Source organism: Mus caroli, unplaced genomic scaffold, assembly GCF_978045245.1.
Source record: "Mus caroli unplaced genomic scaffold, Mus_caroli_1 scaffold_19, whole genome shotgun sequence".
Lineage (NCBI taxonomy): Eukaryota > Metazoa > Chordata > Mammalia > Rodentia > Muridae > Mus > Mus caroli.
Window position 1 is genome coordinate 35316668 of NW_028227274.1, and position 8985 is coordinate 35325652.

General features: G+C 44.0%; 1 protein-coding gene across 1 annotated transcript in view; it reads right to left on the reverse strand.

Annotated features, from left to right (window-relative positions):
* Diaph1 (diaphanous related formin 1) overlaps window positions 1-7336 on the reverse strand; it is a 95378-nt gene extending 88042 nt beyond the window's left edge. The window contains exon 1 of the mRNA XM_085833574.1: window positions 7093-7336. Coding sequence (XP_085689700.1) covers window positions 7093-7209 — 117 coding nt within the window. The 5' untranslated portion in view covers window positions 7210-7336. The remainder of the gene's footprint in view (window positions 1-7092) is intronic.
* Between the last annotated feature and the right edge of the window lie 1649 nt (window positions 7337-8985).

Below are 8985 nucleotides of genomic sequence, written 5' to 3' on the forward strand. Positions count from 1 at the left end.
ATACATGGAAACGGCAGACCATCTAGTTCTAGACTGCATACTGGGCAGACCACTGGTTCAGGATAACCTTTATCTAAAGAACGAGCTATATTATTTTAAGATTCTTTTCACATCCAATGTTGAAGATTCTGAAACTTAAGCTCTTCTCTCAGTCTAATAACACTGCTATTTAATTTCCCAATTCTCTAAATTTAGACATCAGTTTAAAGTTTTTGCTGGGCTCAAAGTGTAGCTCAATGGTAAAGTGCTTGCCTACAGCCACAGGTATGATCCCCAGCAGCCTGCCCACACACACAATTTTTATATTCACAGCCTTAGATCGTAAGTCTTTTCCTCCTAGATGGGTGTGTATGTGTGTGTGTGTGTGTGTGTATGTGTGTGTGTATGTGTGTGTGTGCATGTATGTATGTATGTATATGGCCCAAGGCTGAAATCTGATACAATAACCACATGACTTTATGATTTGCTTTTGGATCCAAGGTAGACAGATCTACTTGGACAGAGGCAAACGAGAAATTCTATTCTCTACTTCTTACCACCAATCATACAGAAAATTATAGTTCTGTGTACTTGGATCTCTGTGGCAATGTCTTAATTATTAACTACAGACAAATAACTGCCAGGTCTAAAGAGCAAAGCCAGCAGTTCTCAGACTCAGAAGAGAGCTGGAGTTAGTAGTCATTTGAAATCCTCAAGTTTCAGGATAGTAATGTTGACGTATGCCCAACATTAAATTTCAGCATAAAAAGGCTAATTACACAGACAGTCGTAGGCCTCAGCTTCACCTCACTTCTGCTGGTGCGTTGCCATAACTTGCCGCTCTCAGCAACTTAAACAACTGAGACTGCCTACCAATGCTGCTGTTAAAGCTGGTCCACTTACAACGGAGATCAGTTACTCTAAAAACTGTTTTACACAACTCAATACCTCCTGAGACAGGGGAAAGATGGCGTTTACATGCTCAGTAACTGCTACTTTTTCAGGTCTAAGATAATTTTAATTATGATTCTTCCAATTGCTTCAAAGTCTAAATTACTAAATGCAGAAAGCATTTAGGCACTTAGCCAAAGCACTTTGTACCTCTAAACCTTGAACTACTTTCCCACTAATTGAACTCTACGAGAATCCAGTTTTAATAGACTAGAGATGACCAAAGGACTCTAGGATACCACCAAAAGTTTCTAGGAAATTTCTAGAAGTGAATATTCTTACATAGCAGATGTGAAAGTCTGATTACATATGAAGTGACATTACAAAGTAATGAATCCATCATCTGGATCTAGATTGAATCCTAGCTCTGCCATTTCTACTTCTATGTCCTCAAGCAGGTTGCCCAATCTCAATGGATTCTAATCCAATAAAATAATAATAATGTGTATTTTATTAAGGCCAGCATTAGGACTAGTGAGTCACTGAGTTCACAACTTTAGCATTGCTAGGCACACAGGAAGCATTCATTCAAATTGTTATTATTGTCACAGTTACTCTGTGGCAATACTCTTTATCCTGAAATGAATCTATCACATCCTTAAGTAAAATTCTAAACATTCACTAATATTTATACAATCTGACATACAACCTGTAGCATACTGAGTACAGGAAAACAAAAGTTAGCACTACTAACTCTGTATGTGTGTCTGTCTATCTGTTGGGGGGCGGGGGGAGGCGGCAACAGGGGATGTCCACGATAAATGGAATCTCATTCCCTGATCCTAAAAGTGAACCATCTTGTCTAAAAGTGAAAATTCCAACTCAAAACCAACATGTGGAACCAAAGCACTGAAAAGAGAAAATCTATGTGCTTTTAGCAAAGATGTTGAAATAACACAAAGAACAAAAGTGAGGGGAAAGGGACTTCTTCAAAAGTAAACACCTCCCCTTTTTTTCAGTATATACTGTTAGAAAATTCAAATAGTTAACAAGAAGAATAAAATACACGCAAAACACACATATTCCAAAGACTTGCACATAAGCTACAACAAAGACAAATATTTAATGATCAAAACCTTAAACAGTATCTCAAGGAAGACACACAAAGAACAGGTAAGGACACGAGAAGTTCAAGACTGGCAGAGCCTCAATGGTCACAGACACACTAGAATCCAACAGTTAAGGAAGGCTGTATCAGGAACTGGCAAGTCTCCAACTCTGGTATGGTTTGGTCTGTAGTGCTGGGATCCAAGGTCTCCAAACGCTAAGTGCTAGCAAGCTATACCTCTTTTCATCCAGGTCCATTATCGATTACATTCCTCTGTATTCTGTCCTCTTCTTAAAAAAAAAAAATAAACAATGTCTAAAAGGCAAAGGACACTTCCTGATTGTCACAGAGCCAAGCAATAAAATCAGCTTCTTTTCACTCCTGCACCAAGTCCCTTCCTGTATTATATTTAATAAAACATAGAAACCAAAATGTCTGCTTCCCTTCTTTTTATTCATCCACCTTCGACCTTCCAGCCCCTTGCGTTTCCAGCAGACAACTGCAAGAAGTGACTGAAACATTGTTTAGACTTAATGAAATTAGAAACTCTAGTAGAGCTAAAGTTTTTATTCTTTTAACACTTAATTATTTGGGGTGTGTATGTGCATGTGCGGGTGTGCCTGTACGCACGCGCACGTGTGTGTGTGTGTGTGTGTGTGTGTACATGGTTGCCCATGTGGAAGCATCACTTGTTTCCTTCCACCATGTGGGTACTGGGGATCTTCAGGCTTAGCAGCAAATGCCTTCACCTACTGAGCCATCTCAGCAGCCCCCCAGCTCTCAAGGTCTTAGGGTACCATTCAAAACAACCTTTAATAATGGGTAGAAGTAAAAAATCTCAATACTGAAAGAATGACTGACCCACTTATTCTATAATAAGGAAATTCATTAAAATATCAGTCTCAATATTTGTCTTTTTCCATAGTAAAAAGGCATTAATAATTATAAACCTGGGTTTGTTTTTGTTTTAAGAGAAAATAGGTTTGCATAGAGATTACAATATTCTTTCACTTTTCACTTTTCACTTCCATATTCTCTCTACCCCTACTCTGCCCCTAAAACAGGGTTGTTTTGTTTCTTTTGTTTTTGTAGCCCTGACTGTCCTGGAACTCACTCCATAGACCAGGCTAGCCTCAGAGGGTCACCTGTTTGGGATTAAAGGCTACCATGCCTGGTTCAAAATTTTAGTCTTAATATTTTCTAACTGCCTGGTTGCCCAAAACCCTGGCTATGCTCAAACCAGCCCCCAGAAGACCATGGAGAGGTGAACATAAAGACAGCGGGCAGCTGACTCCAAGGGAAGTAAGCGTCAGCCAACAGTGGCAGGTGAGCACCTTAGCTACTGCGCTAAGATGCTTGTTTCCCCATTACGGCAAAACAAAAGGCTCAACGCAGAAAGAAAAATCCTTAATATAAAATTAGTTTCAAAGTGAAAATGCTTTCTGTAACCATGAATGCTTCCAACAAACACAAAGGAGAAGGACTCGCTTTCATATACAGACCCTTGCTTATCCACACGTCTCATAGTGCTTGCTAATAAACATTGATTCTACCCGGCTCCTCTGAATCCCAAGTGGTATACAACCTTATCTTTGAGGTCTTTATTCCATTCCACTGAAGACAACTCTGCCCTAGAATAACTTGGCAACCCATTTATAAACAAACTACAATGCAAGCCAATAAGGTTATTCTAGCATACAGAATATACAACAGTCGTTTTAGTCCATGTGCTTATCAAAATTATACTGTTCCTCACTAATATTACTACTTCCTGAAGGTTTTATAACAAACACTGACAGTCCAAAATGTCCAGCTCTTGACGGCTGAGAGGCAGATCTGTGGTTAAGAGCCTGGTTGCTCTTGCCGAGGACCTAGGTTCAGTTTCCAGCATTCACGTGATAGTTTACAACCATCTGTGACTCTAGCTCTAAGGATCCAGTGCCATCTTCAGACCTCCTTAAACATCCAGCAGCACATATGGTGTACATACACACATGCAGGCAAAACACTCAAAACACATACAACAAAAATAAACGCATCTTAAAAAAAAACTCTTCAGGGTTTTTGTTGGTTTTGTTTTGTTTTGTTTTTTTAAGTACTGGAACATTTACCCACTCTCCTTGCTTTTAGAACTTATGGTTCTCATTGAATCGACAATCACTGCTCTTAAAATATATTAATTTCTCAATTGTATGAGAAGACATGTAATTTATTAAATGCGGGGATACTCTGCAGCCTCCCAACTCCCTGCGTGTACTGACTCTCTACATATATTTCAGAAATGAGTGTATTTGACACCCACATTCGTCCCTGCTGCAAAGTCAGAAACACTCTGTTCGCTTCAAATTTTTATTTTCCTTCCTCTGAAAGGATTCTGAAAGGAACTGGAACAATGCTAGGGAAGGGAAGTGCTCCTGGCCCAGAAGACAGACTCATCCAGAACCAAAGGGGAAAACCAAGCAACCTGGCTTCAGTTACATCAATGCTTCTAACAGCCGTGCCTTTAAAAGATGATGCCTATCCACTTGTAGAAACTAGAAATCTACTTGCTCTCCACACAACTTGCCTCAGAGGGTAAAGGGCAGATCCCAGGCAATAGATAAGCTCTGTTTTCTCTTCGGGCTGCCAGGACTTAGAATCTGCATAAGCCAGAAAGGTATGAACTGCAGTCCTTCAAATGCAAACCACCGGCTCAGAAAGGTGTGGTTAGCAAGCAACTTGAGGGGCTGCAACCACTCAAAGACAAAGCTTCAAGCACCCTTAGTCCAAGCCCGAGGGTTTTTATAGCACACACTCAGAATGGGCGTGCTGGTGGATACTGCAGCAAGGTGGAGTAGGCGAAACAGCTTTGAGATTGGATTTAGCCAGTAAATTTAGGGAAACAGAGCCCGCCCGAGGTAACAGAAGCACCCCAGCAATCTCACCCACTCCACCCACTCCCACACGCGCGCACACACAGGGACAAGACGACGTGGATTGCAAGGCTCCCTGTCTCCCACTTTCACAGCTCTCATAAAAAGCAGTGAGAAAGAATATCCTCACGCCTGCAGGGAGACTGTAGCTGACAATTAGGAATTGAAGCAGCCGGCTTTCCTGGAAACCGTCCAACTCTCACAGCTTGTAATACCTACTTTCAAAACTTCAGTCAAGGTAAGGGTTAAAACCAGAACCTCAGTAAAAGAGAACTAGGTTCAGCTCCACCCTCTGAACAGCAAATAACAACTCTGGGCCAAATCCACTCAGCTACACAAGACTCTGTGACATGCCAAAAAAAAAAAAAAAAAAAAAAAAACCAGGTGAAAAGAAGTTGGGTTCCCTGGGATTTCTCGCCTTACAGGGAGAGTTTACTTTAGTAGATTTTACCAATTTATGAAACACTGTGTTAGATCTAATTAAGAAGCACATATAAAATTTGAAACAAAGCAAACAGTAACAAGTCACAGAGGTCATCACAAATCAGCAAGAATAGCCAGAGTTTGGATGGAGAAGGTCAAACAGTATCCATGGCAACAAAATCAAAACAAAAAAAATACAGAAATAGAAGAAATACAGGTCCTACAACTTACACTATAGAAGGAAAGTTGTGGAAGGAAAACGTTCGGACTGGAAGGCTACTTCTTATTACCCTTAAAGAAAGAACCTAAGGATATACTGCTCTGGTCACCAAGGGATCCTATTTCTACAATAGTATTTGCTGGATCAAACAGTTACTGACACCCTGTATGTCACTGGAAAGGACAGACTAGGAGCACCTGCTCTTGCTAGAAATAGGAAGAGATGAGTCACTCTTTTAATTCAGAATAGTTTGCTCTGAACCCTGCAGGTCACTAAACACTTTCTTCTCATTATCCATCACTTATCAGTTACTTCCCAAACTTGTGGACTTGGATCAGAATATTGGGGGTAGGGGGAGGCATAAGAGCTATAAGCCATTTAGTTGGTCAAAGAGATAACTATGTTACCTGGAAGGCCAAACTAAATAGCTAGTTAACAATAGGCAAATAGTTACACAGAAACTATTTCTTTCTCTTCCCCTGCCCCCCCCCCACCCCTTTGGTATCTTTCAAAGCTTTTACAGTAAGAGGTAAGTAGCTCCCTGGATAGAGAAGACAGAGGACTTAGAAACGGCAACAGGTAGTAAAACAGCTCACATGAACATCAACAGTCCCTCGGACTGGGGTTAGAAGTACTGGGCACTAAGGAAAGATTCGCTCTCTCCTACAGGTGGTAGGAAAAGGGATGTCAGGAACTTTGGGGCCCAGAAGATGGTAAAAGATAAGTTGAGAAAATGGTTATTTTTTTTAAAGTGTATAAAAAGCAATTAAATTACTCATAAGCTTATTGGAGTTGAAGTCTAAGTCGCTCCTCAAGGGGGAGGTTTAATCACCATCTCGGGTCATGAAGGGCATAGTATCTTGAAAGAAGTTCTAACCCTCTGAAGTGATAAGCAACAGGGCAAAAAGAAACAGGTTTTGTGGATAGGGAAGCCAACTACCGCCATGCCCCAGTGACCAACAATCACAAGGACAAACGTCCAAAGGAGGAGGGGAGACGAGACTCAAGTCAGGTAACATTCCTGAGGGGAAGCATTACCAGGTGACACCGGGCAGAAGGGGACAGGGCGGGAGGAAAGTTAGCAGGTGAAAAGGATTACTAGTGAGAAAGGAAATGACCTTTTAAAAGAAAAAGATACCTCAACTGGGATATGGGTGAGAAGAGAAATTAGACTTAGAACAGCTTACAGGGGTGCAAAGAGGAAGAAAGAAAAAGAGAGAGAGAGAAAAGACGTGTTGGGGTACCAGAGGCAGAAGAAAGGAAGTGGGACTGAGAGCCCGCGGGGGCACGGGGGCGGGAGCGCAGAGCCTGCGGACTGAACAGCGAGGGAAGCTCCAAGGTGGCCGAGGCGAGGGCCAGGTGGGACATCCCGGCTGCCGGATGTCCCGGAGGGGGAGAATGTGGGACCGCGAAGCCCAGGAGCCAGCGAAACCAGGAAGGGAGGCGCGGGGGCGGCTCCCCAGCGGCAGGCAGACGCCCCCGGAGGGCAGCGAGGGTCGCCCGAGTCCAGAGGGCGGCCACTCCGCCAGGCTGAGGAGCAGGGTGGGAGGGACACTCACAAATTTCTTATGTTTGCCGCCGTCGCCGCCCGTCGCAGGCAGCTCATCCGGGCTCCGACCCTTCTTCTTGTCCCGGGTCCCGCGGCCGGGCCCCAGGCCCCCGCCGGACGGCTCCATGTCCTGGTTAGCGCCGGCCAGTGATCCCTTGTCTACGCCGCTCGCGCCCGGCTACCCCGAGCCAGCAACCACCGCCGCCGCCCAGCAGCCTTCTTAGCCGGCCGCCGCGCCCCGCCTCATTAACATGCTGGGCTGCGCGCGCCTCATGAATATACAACGGTGACGCCTCGCTCCCGCCCGCCTGCCCCACTTCCGCCCGGACCCGCAGCCCCTACCAATGGGGGAAGGGAGGGGGGTGGCGGGACGCCGCGGAAGCGCGCTACCTGCCCGGCGGGCCTAACCATTCGGACCCACGTGTGGGGGGGTGAGAGAGAGAGTGGGCGGCGCTACTCTGCCAGGCCACAGCGGGTAGTACCGCCCCCTGGCGGTTGGAACAGGGGAGGCCTTTAGGCACCCACGCAGAAACCCACGTGGCTGTAAAGCTAGACCATCTCATGCTCCAGGCAGAATTTTATTGTCTGAACCGGGACGCTTATCGTAGAGACACTGTTATCTTGGTTGAAAATTTAAGGCTTGTTTTTTTGTGTATGTGTGGGATAATGCAGTTTTTATGTATATGATGCCCGTGCAGTGAAAAATGTGAGAAGTTACCTGACATAGAAAGAACTGAGTTCCAGCCAGCACCAATTCCAGCTATGGAGGTCATTGCCCAGCTCTGAATCCTAGACTAGCTTTCTAGTTGTTTCTTAGATGGGCAAACCAATTATTGCCAATACCCTAAGCAGCAATTAAATAATTACTATATGATGGGCACAAACTATAGGCCAGGCCATAAGTTAAACATGCCATATCTTTCCTCACTAAATCCTCACAATTTCCTCATGGAGTCTACTGGTATCACCACTAAAGAAATTTGGACTCTGGGAGTTGCAGTGACTTATAATTGATAGAAATTTATACAGATTAATCTGACATCCACAGCGTGTTTACCCAGGATTCCCCACAAGCATTAACCAAACATGCCCAAGAGTTCTCTGGGTATGGTCTTTATATGATCTTCCCCCTCAGCAATGCCATCCATTTTCCTGACTACATCTACCTAATGTGGGGCCTTCTAGTATGAACTCAATAACCCTGAGGACTGAAGGAAACAATTGCAAGTATATATTTCTGATGACAGGATCAGAAGTTTTTGGAGCCTCCAGTACTTAGCTAATATCAGGGAGTCTACTAACTTTGCTGTCTCCTATATCTGGCCTTTATCTCCTGTTTCCAACCTTCCAACTGCCGGGTGAGACGGTGCATAGAGCTGTCCAGCTCGTCTTACAGCAGATTGTCCAGAAGAATTCCAACGCTGAGTGAAAAGACAGTGAGCTACCTGTCACTCCTTTCTTGTACCACTGACAACACCTACAGTTACCATGCCCGACTGGAGACTCCTCCAGGAACGGGTCTGTGCATGGTACCCACAGGATCCATCCTGCTCCTCAGTCAGTCTGTGAGCAGTTGCTTACATCCAACAGAGCCAAGCACTTACTGAGTTTTATCTCAGGACATCTTTACCAGCTAACATCCTCATCTCAAACACCCATGCTCACATACCTGAAGACATCTTTACCCTTCTCAGGTCAGTAATCTGCCTGGGTTAATCTAACTCTTCAGCAGAAATGTCCCATTAATTCCCCATTTGAGGAAACTAACCCATGGTGAATACACACATGGCCTAACTAATAAAGTACTGAGTGAATGGTAACAATTTTATTATACACATCATCATCTCTGTTTCCTTTTCACATCATATATCGGTAACTAGCAAGAATCAAAATCCCAGAAAGG